General features: G+C 41.8%; 2 protein-coding genes across 6 annotated transcripts; both read left to right on the top strand.

Moving 5' to 3' along the window:
• The first annotated feature begins 364 nt into the window (after window positions 1–364).
• LOC124216632 (lipid storage droplet-1) lies at window positions 365–5,406 on the top strand. 5 transcript variants are annotated; one of them, XM_046621395.2, is made up of 8 exons: window positions 423–671; window positions 740–869; window positions 1,258–1,443; window positions 2,285–2,480; window positions 2,565–2,746; window positions 3,642–3,899; window positions 4,501–4,611; window positions 4,747–5,406. In XM_046621395.2, the coding sequence occupies exons 2-8, from the start codon at window positions 741–743 to the stop codon at window positions 4,873–4,875; spliced, it is 1,191 nt and encodes a 396-aa protein (XP_046477351.1). In that variant the 5' UTR covers window positions 423–671; window position 740; the 3' UTR covers window positions 4,876–5,406. The 5 variants fall into 5 exon arrangements, with proteins under 5 accessions (XP_046477354.1, XP_046477353.1, XP_046477349.1 ...); XM_046621396.2 differs by having other exon boundaries at window positions 430–671; window positions 2,288–2,480; XM_046621398.1 differs by having other exon boundaries at window positions 365–671; window positions 2,285–2,746.
• A 314-nt stretch (window positions 5,407–5,720) lies between these two features.
• Window positions 5,721–8,866, top strand: LOC124216633 (lipid storage droplets surface-binding protein 2-like). The gene is made up of 4 exons (XM_046621399.1): window positions 5,721–6,690; window positions 7,372–7,693; window positions 7,777–8,023; window positions 8,408–8,866. The coding sequence occupies exons 2-4, from the start codon at window positions 7,382–7,384 to the stop codon at window positions 8,668–8,670; spliced, it is 822 nt and encodes a 273-aa protein (XP_046477355.1). The 5' UTR covers window positions 5,721–6,690; window positions 7,372–7,381; the 3' UTR covers window positions 8,671–8,866.
• The last annotated feature ends 8,659 nt before the right edge of the window (window positions 8,867–17,525 follow it).

Raw genomic sequence — 17,525 nt, 5'->3', positions numbered from 1 at the left:
CGACCGATTACAAGAGTCCGAAGTTAGACAAGAAAGTCCAAAACAAAGGGCGCAATCGGTTAATCGTTTCGGAATTACCAGCCCAACGACCATGTTTACAAATGCTTTTCACAGTCGAGTTTGCAAACGACAGTGACGGAGCGTTTCAAGTATAGAGATAGGGTGTTTTTTTGCATCGGGCAAATCACCCACTCGAATCCGCTCCGCAACTCGTGATATCCGTTTAAACAAAACCACCTAGAGCCCAACCGGCAGAGATAATCGACGAACAGTAAACGGACATGCAGATGTAATACGCACAGTATGTGCCTGCTGCAGATAGCAGAGTACAACAATTTTCAGGATCTTTTAACCTCTCGTTGATTGCTGGTTGTAATCGACGAACGAGTTATCGACACAAAGAGGAGAAGACGTTGCCTTCCCAAGTTCAACGAGAATCTCGCATGCCTGCACAAGTGGCTGGAGCCTTCGGGCGTCATCGTCGCGCGTACATCTAGAGCGCTGGACCATTTAATCGGCAACGGTCAGAGGTCAAACCAAAGAGATATCTGCTGCTCGACGTCTCCTCGGTCTGCAGTTGCACGCAAGTCTCTCGTCCGTGCGACACGATCAACCCTCGGAGAAGCCTCAGCGGTATTTTCTGGATTCCAGAGTTGCGTTCTGAGCTGCAGGTAAGGATCGTTCGTTTTTCGCCAACTATTCGATCGTCGTGGAATCAAATTTTTCTATCGTGTCGCAGGATGACCCGGCCAAATGTGAGGAGGAGACACTCCGAAATATCGCAGTTGGAGTCGGTCATTAAAATATCGAGCCTACCGATCGTCGAAAGCGGTATAAACATAGCCGGAAACGTTTACCACAGGATCAAGGTACAGGATCCTGCCTAATATTTTCTACTCTACTTCTAGCGTCTGTATTATTAATGAGTTCACAGTTTTCGCGTATTACGTTTACGTTTTATATGATACAGTTAGCGTTAAAATATTCCTACAAGCTATATTTAATCCGTGACGCATTTTTGAACTTTGACCAGTTGCACAAGTCGTAAATATCCCTCTTTGAAATATATGTTGTATACCAGTATCGCCGACTGCCAAGTACGAACACAACACGCCGCAGTAAAAATTCTAACTGCGACAATTTCATATCACGGGGTATTTTGTCAAGTCATAGGCAAGACGGATTACTGCGTCTCTGTATCAACGATACCCTCCCCTTTCACAAAACACATTTATATATGCAATTCTCGCTCCACAGCGTTCGAATTCTCTCGTGAACTGGAGCCTCGATACTGCCGAGCAATCTCTGGCTGCGGCAACGGCTTCGGCGAAACCGGCTCTCCTTGTGCTCAATGGACCGATATCAACGATCGATCAGTTTCTCTGCAAAGGGATAGACATCGTCGAGCAGAGAGTGCCGGCGTTGAATCTACCGCCACAGCTCGTAAGATAAAACAAAATGAATAAAGAGAGGCATAGCTCATGATCGATTCCAACTCATTATTCGCGGTCCTTTGTACAATATGTCTCAGGCAGCGATGAATACCGAATAACAATCGAGATAACAATATTCGTATACGCGTGGTGCAAAAGACTTTGCCACGGTGGTGCTCACGATACTTCACGTAGTCAAAGTCTGGTTTGCAACTTTTTTTTTCTCGTAGCGGAGTACGAAAAAAAGAACTATTAATAGTAGGACGTAGAAGGTCTTTTTCATTTTTTTTTTGCACTGTCGCAGAAAATATTACACTGGTCGACAAACATTTACCTTTTGTATGTAACGTGAAAACGTTTCAGAGTGTTATGTTAGAAACAAGGTTCAGTATAACAGAATTGATATTAGAATGTTGTAGATACGAATAGTTTTATTGTGATACGATTTTTTTAATTTTTACAAAAATACAGTTCTTATGTACGTAAATGAGATTATTCATATCGTTACGGTACACTGGTTAACAGAATTATGTAACAAGGAAGGTGCTTTCACTGTAACTAAGTAATTGGAATTTGAAAATAAGAAAACACCTTGAATCAAACAAAAAGGTAGGTCAACACGATAAACATTCCATTTTACCGTTAGTATCTGTAACACAAAAACTATACCCGATCGAATGAAAATAAATATGATTATATAACGAGGGTACATATATATATATGTATTTAAAAATTAGCAAGCACCTTCGGTGTTACGAAATTTTGTTGACCAGTGTTACCTTACGTACGGTAATGGGGCGAAAGAGTCGCGTGAACCATACTATTGTTAGATAAAATTCTGAAATTCCAAGCAGATGTACGTCAATACAAAACAATTCGTGAGCAAACGATTGGTCAAACCAATGCTGATGCGGGCTGGAAGCGTTAAGCAGATGGGCAGTAACGCAGCTAATCGTGCTGCGGATAGGCTGGACGGCGCCCTGACCGTCGCCGAGGAGTACGTCGATCGCTACTTGCCCCCTGACCCCTCGGACAAGACGGCAGACGGTAAGGATGCCACCAGCAGCACAGTCGTAGGGCTACGTGATCGCGGAAATTCTGTTCAACGCGACATTTTACGATTGCTTGAAGGCACTTCGGACCGCAACGACCCGACCGAGGGGGTCAGCAAGACGGCAAGGACGATTCATCACGGGGCCCGTTTCTCAAGGAAGCTGCAGCGTCGGCTGACGCGTCGCACCCTCGCAGAGGCTCGTGCCCTTAAGGAGCAAGGAACGGAGTGCATTCACGTCCTTCTATACGTCGCGGAGTTGGTGAGTTACCACGATTTAGCAGGCATCGGCAGGGGTGGGGTGCAAAAATGCGACGGGACGGTATCCTGAAAGCCAAACTACCGGCGGAAAAAAATTTAGAAAGACCGAGAATACGAAAATATTAAACGTAAAAATGTATAAATTAATTTATACCGACATTTTTCTTTCGAGAATGACCGAGATTACGAAGGGTAAAATATTGAATTGCGAAAATACCGAAGAGTCGAAACGTCGACTTTTCAAACGTCAGACTCGTGCCTTTGTCGGAAATCTACGAATCCGAATTTATAAATAACCGTTGATCAAAGACTCGATATGTCGAAATCCCGAAAGGGTGGACGACGTCAGAAACACGTATGTTCTTTGCAACGCCACAAGCATTCGATGGTCGGTGTATGGTGAAATCTAACATAAGTCTACGTAACTGTGACAACCGTATCGCGGCCTTTCGGCTTTCTGGCCCTTCTGCATTTTGCGGATCGTAATTTTACGCCTTCTCAACTTTGATTTTCTCCAACTAATTTTATCGGTTTCGCGGTTGTTCGAAGTATCAACCGTTCTCAATTTTTAATTTTCGAACTTTCATTTTTCTGTACCTCCACATACTGTGATTTGGTCATTGGGAATGACGACTGTTCAGAAAATACTTTTTTCTTTGATAAGAGAGCGTTCGGTTAAATGAATTTTCGGGGAAACAGTTATTCTGCTGGGTGATTTATCGAAAATCCCAACTTCGGTACGCTGATCATTCGTTGTTTTAAAATCTGTAATTCGAGAATTTCGGGTTTTCGACCAGTCGACTTTTTGGTCTTTCGGGATTTTCACCCCCAACTGTTGGCGGTAGTGACCGACGGAGAAAAGAACAACACGTAATATGCTTACTGAAAAATTGCAGGTCGCAACTGACCCAATATTGGCGCTTCAGAAGGCCCGGGAATTGTGGAAGTCGCTCAGTCTTCCTGAACCCGAAAATCAGGCCCGTCCTGCGACCCTGGAACAGCTTCTGGTTCTTTTGACCAGGGAATCAGCTCGCCGTGTCGTTCATCTCGTTAACGGAACAGCGACAATTGCGTCGAGAGCGCCTCGACGAATCGCTCGAATCTTAGTCAGGACTTCGCATCAGCTTCTAGATGCCGTTGAAGCCACGGTCAAGGTGAAATACCATAACTAAGCATCGTGTAGGTCTATTTTCGGATTATTCCATAGTTTAACCGGCCATGATACAATTTGTTAGTAATTTCCAGTGCAAATAAAAAAAAGAAAAATACACGAAAATAACAATCGAAAGGAAAAAAGAAGGAACAACTCGTTAATAGTAAATCGTGACGTTGAAAACGCTTTGAATTAAAAATATTTCGGGGAAATTTGCGGAGCGGATTACTGTGCGTGCATGTCTGTATGATTAATTTCCGTTTGTTCTGTCTGTGTCAATGAAGCATGCTAGAAAATTTACTTCCGATTAAAAAGCTGTGTTTTTTATTATCATAACCACTCCGAGGGGCTCAGATCTCCCTGGTCTCGGAATGTTGAGTGTGAAGTGAGTCACTCAGCTAATTGCAGGTGAAAAAACACGGCTAATATCGGCTTGACGATAATCAGCCATTGAGCCTTCAGTGAAAGGTTTGACTTATACACATATTATCACACAGAGCCGTAAATTCGAAGCTACCTTATCAATCGTATTTTCGTAGAGTACGATAAAGCCGTTGGTATATTTTCGAACTGATTGTGGACGTTCATTTATTGTTATTCAGATGTTACCGATTACCAACAACCGCAGCAACCCTCTCCCTCAGATTTCTGTCATCCGTGCTGCCATCTTCAGGCTTCTACAATTTTACGGTTCTACGACTAACATTGCACTGGTAAGTAAGATTGCTGCAAACGACTCGCGGTCTAAATGATTCTACTCTCGATTGTATAATTCGAAAGTCAGAGATTCGTGTACAGATTTTTATAATCCTGTTTCATTCTGCTAATTTCTTTTCTTTGTTCGACAGGAACAGTTCGCAGCATTTTTGGCTGGACGTCCGAATTCTGGAAAGGTGGTGAACGCTCAAAACCGGCAGCAAAATCACAACAATCACGTTATCGTTACCACCGACGTTTTGGCCAACGGTGTCGAGTAGTATCGTGACCTGCAGATTCATCCTTGTCGAAAATTTTCTTTATTCAAAAATTTCACGCCAAGGATTTCGGAGAGACACTTGTCCTCTCTGAAATCCTCCGGTTTATTTCGAAGTGCTGTTACTATCTTGTCTTTTTATGTTGCTGCGCTGATTTGTTCATAATACTCAAGGATATTTTTGAAGGACGAAATTGCAGGATTTTTAATTTAGTTTCACAGAAAATTTTTCACACAGCTATAGATCACTGAGGGTTCACACTCCTTTTTTTTATAATCGGTTTCTCCTTTGACTCACGATTATATAATCTGTCGATGGATGTGACTGTGGATACTTCGAGCGGTGGAAGTTCTGCTACACGAGCTTCCACTCACTTGAATCTTATCAACTACGCGTATGAATAGCTCGTAGATACGTAGCAGATACTAATATAAGGGGGGTAAAAAGTAGATAACGAACCCGAAGTAAAATATCCCGAGAGCATATTCTAATCAATAAATGCAAGACGTCAAAACGTCGTTTTTAAAACTGCAACACGTTCTGGTTTTTTTACTTTTCTTCATTCTTTTCACTCTATTGTCGGAAACTGTGAATTAAATATATTGTTTAGATGCGGAAAAAATTAGTGTGCACACAATGGATGGGCATATTGAAATCGCTGGGGACTGAGAATAAATACTTGCACGAAATTTACTTTTTATTTGGTACATTCTATTTTGTTTTTTTGACGAATTGGGACAGACGGATTTATACATTTGTATCGTTACGATAAGAATTTGCCTGACTCATCCTTCGGTTCGAATTGTCGAGCTAAAACGACGGTTGCAATACATTGTCATGCCTGTAATCCTGTACGTATTTATCCAGGCGTCAGACTTTGTCCATTAGATAGCGAGATCCATTTACACCAATACCATTTTCAGTTTGCCTGATATAAATACACATTCAACCGCATCCGGCGTATCCTGACAGTGAAATGCGATGCTGACTGTAAAACTCGATCCGGGCAGAACGCCTTTCTATCACGTTCGTGCATTGAATCAAAAACCAATTCCCCAACGTTCCGAATAAGCGGTTCATTAACACGTGATAATATCCTAATAACTGACAAATCGAATTCCTTGCTTCATTTTGTTTACAGATAAATTTCACTGGTATAACTGCACTCCGTACCTTCCAAACTCCAGATGCAAGAACATGTAACAAACACGACAATTTCTAAAAAGATCATTTAGAATCTCGCTTCTAATACCAGACCTTTGTAACCATCTAAGAAGGCCGAGATGTCGTCTAATACGTAATAAATCTCTGAGTATTGATAAGGGCTGAAAGGTCCACGGTTTATCGGAATTCACGGCTGATAACAAGGCTCGCCTCCAAACCGAGGAGTCGGAGACCCGACTCTTTTCGGTTTTGTAAGACTCGTACTCCGGGTTTAAATAGCCCAGACAGAATAATCGTGTCTAGGTTTCCGCTATCGCATACGAGTGTTGCGCAGCAATGAAATTATTTCCAACACAGATTCGCCGCTGGCTAACTCAACTTCGGCGACGTGTTGTGGTGGAGGACGATAACATCGGTCACGTATTGTCCCCGAGTCTTTCCCGACGAGTCGAACTTTGTACCTGTTAACTGTTGACCGACCGCAAACGCTGGAAAGGATCACCCCGGTCTGTTCTCTGATTAGCTCATTCAAATTCTATCCGTTGTCGCGCATGCTCGTTCCATCTTATAAACGTACAGAGTGCCGAGCCCCTCGTATTCTCCGTGCTGTCGTGATACTGTTCACGTGTTCCTCGTTAAAGCGTATCGCATTACGTAAGTACCGCTACGTGGTTCGTACCGCCTTAATTCGATATTAATATAATCACTGATATTGCATGGATGTGAGAATGCAGTTTACGTGATTTAACATACTGGATAAGGGTCTTTATCAGGCTAGAAATTTGTCGTTTTATTTTTTTTATATTTATTTTTTTATTTCAACTCGCCAACAACTTTCCTTCCTTCAAATCAGAGTTTACCGGTCCGCTGTATCGTTATTACACCAGTTTATTTCTCCGTTTATTTATTTGCCGCGCAGAAATGTTAGAGATGAATTGAAAAAAATGAGCAATTCAATTTCTCACAAAATCGCAACGATCCTTCGAAGCAGATTCACGAACACCTCGGATTTTATACTTTAACGAATACGTTCGTTATAAATTTGTACGAGAGTCGTAAACGAAAGTGTTATTGATACGAGACGAGGATTATCCGAAAGTCAGACTTTGTTTTTCTCCGTAAATTCTGTGATCGGCGTGAACGCGCAATCACACGTATTAAAATACGTGACGTATAAGTCGTATATTGTAAATATTTTCTAGAATATTATGTGCCATGGCAGAGGGTGTATACAGATACTGACCCGACACCGTAACACTAATGTTTTCAATCGCATGTGTGATGTGACCTCTTGGCAAGTCTCAGGTTAACGGATAAAACAAATTATCTGATTAGCACTTTTACGATGGCGTCCGAGACGGTTCAGCTACCTCAAATGGAATTGTTCAACCGAGTTTTGGGGCTGCCAATGGTCGAGTTTGCGCTGACCAAGTCGGCGTCGACGTACTCTCGAGTTAAGGATTCTAACCAGCTGTTGTATTGGGCACTATCGAGTGCCGAGGCGTCGCTGTGCAACGCGACGACCCAGGCGGTGCCGATTGCAGCACCGATTGCGAAAAGGCTTGAGAATTCGATTCACCTGGTTGACCAGACGCTGTGCAAAGGACTTGACAAGATCGAAGAGAAGGTTCCAATTGTAAAGGAGAAGCCCGAACTGGTAAATACGAAAAACTCGAGTCTACCTTTTTTCTTTACAAATAATTTTAACGAGACATTTCATCCCGTTTTCGATGTTTCTAGATCCTCGAATCCGCTGTCGGACTCGCGAAGAGGACCGTCCAGCCAGCAGTCTCTGGGATTTCATACGTCAACGACGTCTTGTCGGCCCAAGCGGTGAGCCTGAAGACCTTAAGCTGGAACAAGGCGAACGACATTCTTGGGACTCAGATTGGGACAGTGGCGCTTCAGGGATTTGATAGCACCGCTGCGGTTGCCGACAAGTTGATCGACCATTATTTTCCGGCTTCCAGAGAGGAGGAGGATACAGGTGATTTTGCACGTCTGCATAGTTACTCGCAATTTGAAGATCGGACGTTCGGGTCATAGATTGGGGTGGAGTTTGAATTTCGAACTAGAAAAGCTCCGAAACCACCGAATTCCAAGTCTTTTCATGGCGAAACTTAACGTAAAGAAATCAAGCTTTGACGAAAGATCAATTTTCGAAATTTTGCTCTATCGGAACTTTACTTTTCGAAACTCTGCGTATTTTGGAGAAAAGAAACACTTCCATAGAAGTTTCAGCACGATTCGTGTACCGAAGGTCTCATACTCTCCGTGTCAGTAATAACTTTTCGTTTCTTCGACGGTCCAATATTGTTTCGATTATATTTATTTAACGTCTTTTTTTCTGTATCTCCCCGTATGATTTCAGTTCCGGTTTCGTTGGAAGAGGATAAATTACTGCATACTGTACAGACTGTCGGGCGTCTATCCAACAAGGCTGCTCGTCGGGTTTACTTGAGTATCAGCCAGCGCCTCAAAACTCTAGGCACCGACGATTTGAGGGAGTACGTGAGTCAGATTGTCACTATTCTGCATCTGACTCAGTACCTCCACGCCATTAATGACAAAGTCCAGGCGATGACGGGACCAAAAGAGGAAGAGAAGAAGACTGCATCTCGGAAATCCTTATAATTGATATTTACTTTTAAATTTCATTTACATTTATTTTTCCCTGGCCAATGATTACAATTTGAATGAAATTTCTTAGAGCGATGTTCTCTATTCATGTAATATTTTCACATCAACTAATGTAGAATATGAATGTGACATTTGTCTCTTTGTTACTGTTACTCTACGATTATATTTCATACATTACATTTCACATGAATTGCTGTTGTTGTTATTCCATTTGATCATAGTCTTGAGATGGGGTGATCAAATTTGTAAAACCGAGTACTTTGTTCTTTTGTAATTACAATAATCAAAAGTTAACGATTTATTTCACTGGGAGAATATTGTTTTAAAAGTATATTTTGCGATCCTCAAGTAACAATCAGTAAATAATTATTAAATATAGAGGGCAGCGGATCAATGGTAAAAGAAGAAGTCTCCTGGCCCCAATCATACCGGGGCTGAACAGATTTGACTTTTACAAAATTTTCTAACGGTTTCGAACTGCGCTAATATCAATTTTTACACTCGGTTTGTCAGCGTGATATTTCGGGAAAAAGAGTTGAACGTGAGATGTGTGAAAGACTTTCTTGTGAATGTGACTTGTGTGATTGAAAAGCTGCATGAATATGGTGATCATGCGTTGGTATTGTGACTCTGGATTACATGAATGTGTAAATCGCTTAGTGTAGGTAAAGAAATAAATGAAAATCTCTCATTTGACATCATCTTCATTTACCTTGAAACTAAGCTACCACTTATGGTGAAGGCTCCAATTTACATACAGCCTGATAGGCATTTCTAGTCAGAGGGCCTGATAATGGGCTATAGAACTTGAACTTTAAACTTCCGCATTGTGGAAACACTTTATAACAGTGAGAGTGATAAGCATTTTTGTGCCGACTCTTGCGCTTGGGTGTATTTTTGATACCAGATGCAGATTTGTGCTCGAAATTGTGGAAACTTTGAATTCTACCACGATTGAGCGTTTGAAAGTGCGTTTATAGTAAGCTAAAGCAAAAGAAATTGAGGGGATTCATAGCGCATGTTTATGGGGGACGCTATAGCAGGCACATACAATACGTTGTGGCGCTGATCATACAGAAACAGATCGGTGCTCACCTCTGACGGTCAGAGGCGCTCGACACTGGAACTCTCTACCTACCAAACTCAGGTCTGTCTCGACGCTTGCTGTTTTTGGACGCGATCTATGTCAGCATCTCTTCCGGACGGAAGAGACCCGCTCTTGATGGCGACTCGTCGTATAGTCTTCACCACTTCCTTTTTCGCACGTTTCTTTGTTGCTGCTTTCTTAGCTTTATTCTGCTTTCTAGTCTTTTCTTTTCTTTTTCGCTTTTTTTCTGACATTCTCTTCGCCGTCTTTCTCTGTTCTATTCTCTGTTCTAATTTTTTTAGCCCTAGATCTTGGATAGTGATATAGAACTAGGCTAAGGTTTAGGAATTAAGACTTTGTTTATTTTTGATGTTGCAATAATGTTTTCCAATAATGCCATTAAAGAGATGGAAAATAAACCATTGAACCATTAAACCCCTTTGCATTTTTGGCAAAAATTCTCGCGATTTCAGAATGTGCTGAAATAAATTCGTTCATGCACTATTCCGACGTGATTTTGCGAGAGGAATCGATTGGGTGCAGTCCCGATACGCTGCGAGCAACGTATCAGAAGTTAGAGCCGAAAAACGAGAACCTGAGTTTTCGACATTTTTCAGCTGCCGCATTTTCGATCGTAACTTCTGTGCTGTTGATCCCAGGCCACTTTCGCTAGGTTTTCTGAGTTCCTGGGGATCCAATTAGTCAGGAAAGGCTCATACAAATCGAATCTGAGACAAAAAATTTTTGGTCGAAAATTGAAAAAAAAAGTAAGGCTAACCCCTTTGCATTTTTGGGGAAAATTTTCGCGACTTTGAAAAGTGCTGAAATGAATTCTTTGATGCACTATTCCGACGTACTTTTGCGAGAGAAATCGATTGGGCGCAGTCCCAATACGCTGCGATCAACGCATCGAAAGTTACAGCCGAAGAACGAAAACCTGAATTTTCGACATTTTTCAACAGGTGCTTTTTTCCTCGTATCTTCTCTCCCGTTGATCCCACGCTCCTTTTGCTGCGTTTTCTAAGATCCTTGGGGTCCAATTGGTCGGGAAAGAGTCATACGAATCAATTCTGAGACGAAAAATTTTTCGGTCAAAAAAAAGGAAGGTTAACCCCTTTGTATTTTTGGCGAAAATTTTCGCGATTTTCAAAAGTGCTAGAATAAATTAATTGTGGCACTATTCCGACGTAATTTTGCGAGAGAAATCGATTGGGCGCAGTTCCAATACGCTGCCATCAACGCATCGAAAGTTACAGCCAAAATACGAAAACCTGAATTTTCGACATTTTTCAGCAGGTGCTTCTTTGCTCGCATCGTCTCTCCCGTTGATCCCACGCTCCTTTTGCAGCGTTTTCTGAGTTCCTTGGGGTCCAATTGGTCGGGTAAGAGTCATACAAATCAATTCTGAGACGAGAAATTTTTTGGTCAAAAGAAAAGGAAGGTTAACCCCTTTGTATTTTTGGCGAAAATTTTCGCGATTTTCAAAAGTGCTAGAATAAATTAATTGTGGCACTATTCCGACGTAATTTTGCGAGAGAAATCGACTGGGCGCAGTCCCAATACGCTGCGATCAACGCATCGAAAGTTACAGCCAAAAAAAGAAAACCTGAATTTTCGACATTTTTCAGCAGGTGCTTTTTTGCTCGCATCGTCTCTCCCGTTGATCCCACGCTCCTTTTGCAGCGTTTTCTGAGTTCCTTGGGGTCCAATTGGTCGGGAAAGAGTCATACGAATCAATTCTGAGACGAAAAATTTTTCGGCCAAAAAAAAAGGAAGGTTAACCCCTTTGTATTTTTGGTGAAAATTTTCGCGATTTTCAAAAGTGCTGGAATAAATTGATTGTGGCACTATTCCGACGTAATTTTGCGAGAGAAATCGATTGGGCGCAGTTCCAATACGCTGCCATCAACGCATCGGAAGTTACAGCCAGAAAACGAAAACCAGAATTTTCGACATTTTTCAGCAGGTGCTTTTTTGCTCGCATCGTCTCTCCCGTTGATCCCACGCTCCTTTTGCAGCGTTTTCTGAGTTCCTTGGGGTCCAATTGGTCGGGAAAGAGTCATACAAATCAATTCTGAGACGAAAAATTTTTTGGTCAAAAAAAAAGGAAGGTTAACCCCTTTGTATTTTTGGCGAAAATTTTCGCGATTTTCAAAAGTGCTGGAATAAATTAATTGTGGCACTATTCCGACGTAATTTTGCGAGAGAAATCGACTGGGCGCAGTCCCAATACGCTGCGATCAACGCATTGAAAGTTACAGCCATAAAACGAGAACCTGAATTTTCGACATTTTTCAGCAGGTGCTTTTTTCCTCGTATCTTCTCGTCCGTTGATCCCACGCTCCTTTTGCTGCGTTTTCTGAGTTCCTTGGGGTCCAATTGGTCGGGAAAGAGTCATACGAATCAATTCTGAGACGAAAAATTTTTTGGTCAAAAAAAAAGGAAGGTTAACCCCTTTGTATTTTCGGCCAAAATTTTCGCGATTCTGAAAAGTGCTAGAATGAATTAATTGTGGCACTATTCCGACGTAATTTTGCGAGAGAAATCGATTGAGCGCAGTTCCAATACGCTGCCATCAACGCATCGAAAGTTACAGCCAAAAAACGAAAACCGGAATTTTCGACATTTTTCAGCAGGTGCTTTTTTGCTCGCATCGTCTCTCCCGTTAATCCCACGCTCCTTTTGCTGCGTTTTCTAAGATCCTTGGGGTCCAATTGGTCGGGAAAGAGTCATACGAATCAATTCTGAGACGAAAAATTTTTCGGTCAAAAAAAAGGAAGGTTAACCCCTTTGTATTTTTGGCGAAAATTTTCGCGATTTTCAAAAGTGCTAGAATAAATTAATTGTGGCACTATTCCGACGTAATTTTGCGAGAAAAATCGATTGGGCGCAGTTCCAATACGCTGCCATCAACGCATCGAAAGTTACAGCCAAAAAACGAAAACCTGAATTTTCGACATTTTTCAGCAGGTGCTTCTTTGCTCGCATCGTCTCTCCCGTTGATCCCACGCTCCTTTTGCAGCGTTTTCTTAGTTCCTTGGGGTCCAATTGGTCGAGAAAGAGTCATACGAATCAATTCCGAGACGAAAAATTTTTTGGTCAAAAAAAAAGGAAGGTTAACCCCTTTGTATTTTTAGCGAAAATTTTCGCGATTTTCAAAAGTGCTAGAATAAATTAATTGTGGCACTATTCCGACGTAATTTTGCGAGAGAAATCGATTGGGCGCAGTTCCAATACGCTGCCATTAACGCATCGAAAGTTACAGCCGAAAAACGAGAACCTGAATTTTCGACATTTTTCAGCAGGTGCTTCTTTGCTCGCATCGTCTCTCCCGTTGATCCCACGCTCCTTTTGCAGCGTTTTCTGAGTTCCTTGGGGTCCAATTGGTCGGGAAAGAGTCATACGAATCAATTCTGAGACGAAAAATTTTTTGGTCAAAAAAAAAGGAAGGTTAACCCCTTTGTATTTTTGGCGAAAATTTTCGCGATTCTGAAAAGTGCTAGAATAAATTAATTGTGGCACTATTCCGACGTAATTTTGCGAGAGAAATCGATTGGGCGCAGTTCCAATACGCTGCCATCAACGCATCGAAAGTTACAGCCAAAAAACGAAAACCTGAATTTTCGACATTTTTCAGCAGGTGCTTTTTTGCTCGCATCGTCTCTCCCGTTGATCCCACGCTCCTTTTGCAGCGTTTTCTGAGTTCCTTGGGGTCCAATTGGTCGGGAAAGAGTCATACGAATCAATTCTGAGTCGAAAAATTTTTCGGCCAAAAAAAAAGGAAGGTTAACCCCTTTGTATTTTTGGTGAAAATTTTCGCGATTTTCAAAAGTGCTGGAATAAATTAATTGTGGCACTATTCCGACGTAATTTTGCGAGAAAAATCGATTGGGCGCAGTTCCAATACGCTGCCATCAACGCATCGAAAGTTACAGCCAAAAAACGAAAACCTGAATTTTCGACATTTTTCAGCAGGTGCTTCTTTGCTCGCATCGTCTCTCCCGTTGATCCCACGCTCCTTTTGCAGCGTTTTCTTAGTTCCTTGGGGTCCAATTGGTCGAGAAAGAGTCATACGAATCAATTCCGAGACGAAAAATTTTTTGGTCAAAAAAAAAGGAAGGTTAACCCCTTTGTATTTTTAGCGAAAATTTTCGCGATTTTCAAAAGTGCTAGAATAAATTAATTGTGGCACTATTCCGACGTAATTTTGCGAGAGAAATCGATTGGGCGCAGTTCCAATACGCTGCCATCAACGCATCGAAAGTTACAGCCGAAAAACGAGAACCTGAATTTTCGACATTTTTCAGCAGGTGCTTCTTTGCTCGCATCGTCTCTCCCGTTGATCCCACGCTCCTTTTGCAGCGTTTTCTGAGTTCCTTGGGGTCCAATTGGTCGGGAAAGAGTCATACGAATCAATTCTGAGACGAAAAATTTTTTGGTCAAAAAAAAAGGAAGGTTAACCCCTTTGTATTTTTGGCGAAAATTTTCGCGATTTTCAAAAGTGCTAGAATAAATTAATTGTGGCACTATTCCGACGTAATTTTGCGAGAGAAATCGATTGGGCGCAGTTCCAATACGCTGCCATCAACGCATCGAAAGTTACAGCCAAAAAACGAAAACCTGAATTTTCGACATTTTTCAGCAGGTGCTTCTTTGCTCGCATCGTCTCTCCCGTTGATCCCACGCTCCTTTTGCAGCGTTTTCTGAGTTCCTTGGGGTCCAATTGGTCGGGAAAGAGTCATACGAATCAATTCTGAGACGAAAAATTTTTTGGTCAAAAAAAAAGGAAGGTTAACCCCTTTGTATTTTTGGCGAAAATTTTCGCGATTCTGAAAAGTGCTAGAATAAATTAATTGTGGCACTATTCCGACGTAATTTTGCGAGAGAAATCGATTGGGCGCAGTTCCAATACGCTGCCATCAACGCATCGAAAGTTACAGCCAAAAAACGAAAACCTAAATTTTCGACATTTTTCAGCAGGTGCTTTTTTGCTCGCATCGTCTCTCCCGTTGATCCCACGCTCCTTTTGCAGCGTTTTCTGAGTTCCTTGGGGTCCAATTGGTCGGGAAAGAGTCATACGAATCAATTCTGAGTCGAAAAATTTTTCGGCCAAAAAAAAAGGAAGGTTAACCCCTTTGTATTTTTGGTGAAAATTTTCGCGATTTTCAAAAGTGCTGGAATAAATTAATTGTGGCACTATTCCGACGTAATTTTGCGAGAGAAATCGATTGGGCGCAGTTCCAATACGCTGCCATCAACGCATCGAAAGTTACAGCCGGAAAACGAAAACCAGAATTTTCGACATTTTTCAGCAGGTGCTTTTTTGCTCGCATCGTCTCTCCCGTTGATCCCACGCTCCTTTTGCAGCGTTTTCTGAGTTCCTTGGGGTCCAATTGGTCGGGAAAGAGTCATACAAATCAATTCTGAGACGAAAAATTTTTTGGTCAAAAAAAAAGGAAGGTTAACCCCTTTGTATTTTTGGCGAAAATTTTCGCGATTTTCAAAAGTGCTAGAATAAATTATTTGTGGCACTATTCCGACGTAATTTTGCGAGAAAAATCGATTGGGCGCAGTTCCAATACGCTGCCATCAACGCATCGAAAGTTACAGCCAAAAAACGAGAACCTGAATTTTCGACATTTTTCAGCAGGTGCTTTTTTCCTCGTATCTTCTCTCCCGTTGATCCTACGCTCCTTTTGCTGCGTTTTCTGAGTTCCTTGGGGTCCAATTGGTCGGGAAAGAGTCATACGAATCAATTCTGAGACGAAAAATTTTTCGGTCGAAAAAAAAGAAAGGTTAAGCCCTTTGTATTTTGAGCGAAAATTTTCGCGATTCTGAAAAGTGCTAGAATAAATTAATTGTGGAACTATTCCGACGTAATTTTGCGAGAGAAATCGACTGGGCGCAGTCCCAATACGCTGCGATCAACGCATCGAAAGTTACAGCTAAAAAACGAGAACCTGAATTTTCGACATTTTTCAGCAGGTGCTTTTTTCCTTGTATCTTCTCTCCCGTTGATCCCACGCTCCTTTTGCTGCGTTTACTGATTTCCATGGGGTCCAATTGGTCGGGAAAGAGTCATACGAATCAATTCTGAGACGAAAAATTTTTTGGTCGAAAAAAAAGGAAGGTTAACCCCTTTGTATTTTCGGCCAAAATTTTCGCGATTCTGAGAAGTGCTAGAATAAATTAATTGTGGCACTATTCCGACGTAATTTTGCGAGAGAAATCGATTGGGCGCAGTTCCAATACGCTGCCATCAACGCATCGAAAGTTACAGCCAAAAAACGAAAACCTGAATTTTCGACATTTTTCAGCAGGTGCTTTTTTGCTCGCATCGTCTCTCCCGTTGATCCCACGCTCCTTTTGCAGCGTTTTTTGAGTTCCTTGGGGTCCAATTGGTCGAGAAAGAGTCATACGAATCAATTCCGAAACGAAAAATTTTTTGGTCAAAAAAAAAGGAAGGTTAACCCCTTTGTATTTTTGGCGAAAATTTTCGCGATTCTGAAAAGTGCTAGAATAAATTAATTGTGGCACTATTCCGACGTAATTTTGCGAGAGAAATCGATTGGGCGCAGTTCCAATACGCTGCCATCAACGCATCGAAAGTTACAGCCAAAAAACGAAAACCTGAATTTTCGACTTTTTTCAGCAGGTGCTTCTTTGCTCGCATCGTCTCACCCGTTGATCCCACGCTCCTTTTGCAGCGTTTTCTGAGTTCCTTGGGGTCCAATTGGTCGGGAAAGAGTCATACGAATCAATTCTAAGACGAAAAATTTTTTGGTCAAAAAAAAAGGAAGGTTAACCCCTTTGTATTTTTGGCGAAAATTTTCGCGATTTTTAAAAGTGCTAGAATAAATTAATTGTGGCACTATTCCGACGTAATTTTGCGAGAGAAATCGATTGGGCGCAGTTCCAATACGCTGCGATCAACGCATCGAAAGTTACAGCCAAAAAACGAGAACCTGAATTTTCGACATTTTTCGGCAGGTGCTTTTATCCTCGTATCTTCTCTCCCGATGATCCCACGCTCCTTTTGCTGCGTTTTCTGAGTTCCTTGGGGTCCAATTGGTCGGGAAAGAGTCATACGAATCAATTCTGAGACGAGAAATTTTTTGGTCAAAAAAAAAGGAAGGTTAACCCCTTTGTATTTTTGGCGAAAATTTTCGCGATTTTCAAAAGTGCTGGAATAAATTAATTGTGGCACTATTTCGACGTAATTTTGCGAGAGAAATCGACTTGACGCAGTCTCAATACGCTTCGATCAACGCATCGAAAGTTACAGCCAGAAAACGAGAACCCGAATTTTCGACATTTTTCAGCAGGTGCTTCTTTGCTCGCATCGTCTCTCCCGTTGATCCCACGCTCCTTTTGCAGCGTTTTCTAAGTTCGTTGGGGTCCAAATGGTCGGGAAAGAGTCATACGACTCAATTCTGAGACGAAAAATTTTTCGGTCAAAAAAAAAGGAAGGTTAACCCCTTTGTATTTTTGGCGAAAATTTTCGCGATTTTCAAAAGTGCTGGAATAAATTAATTGTGGCACTATTCCGACGTAATTTTGCGAGAGAAATCGACTGGGCGCAGTCCCAATACGCTGCGATCAACGCATCGAAAGTTACAGCCAAAAAACGAGAACCTGAATTTTCGACATTTTTCAGCAGGTGCTTTTTTCCTCGTATCTTCTCTTCCGTTGATCCCACGCTCCTTTTGCTGCGTTTTCTGAGTTCCTTGGGGTCCAATTGGTCGGGAAAGAGTCATACGAA

Source organism: Neodiprion pinetum, chromosome 4 (genome assembly GCF_021155775.2).
Source record: "Neodiprion pinetum isolate iyNeoPine1 chromosome 4, iyNeoPine1.2, whole genome shotgun sequence".
NCBI classification, from domain to species: domain Eukaryota; kingdom Metazoa; phylum Arthropoda; class Insecta; order Hymenoptera; family Diprionidae; genus Neodiprion; species Neodiprion pinetum.
This window is presented reverse-complemented; position numbering and strand designations above follow the sequence as displayed.

Excerpts from the sequence above, each read along its gene's own strand:
- LOC124216633 (XM_046621399.1), top strand. The coding sequence starts at position 7,382 with ATGGCGTCCGAGACGGTTCAGCTACCTCAAATGGAATTGTTCAACCGA. Across the intron at positions 7,694-7,776 it reads TAAAGGAGAAGCCCGAACTG|ATCCTCGAATCCGCTGTCGG; the intron begins GTAAATACGAAA and ends CGATGTTTCTAG. Across the intron at positions 8,024-8,407 it reads CAGAGAGGAGGAGGATACAG|TTCCGGTTTCGTTGGAAGAG; the intron begins GTGATTTTGCAC and ends GTATGATTTCAG.
- LOC124216632 (XM_046621398.1), top strand. The coding sequence starts at position 741 with ATGACCCGGCCAAATGTGAGGAGGAGACACTCCGAAATATCGCAGTTG. Across the intron at positions 870-1,257 it reads ACGTTTACCACAGGATCAAG|CGTTCGAATTCTCTCGTGAA; the intron begins GTACAGGATCCT and ends CTCGCTCCACAG. Across the intron at positions 2,747-3,641 it reads TTCTATACGTCGCGGAGTTG|GTCGCAACTGACCCAATATT; the intron begins GTGAGTTACCAC and ends GAAAAATTGCAG.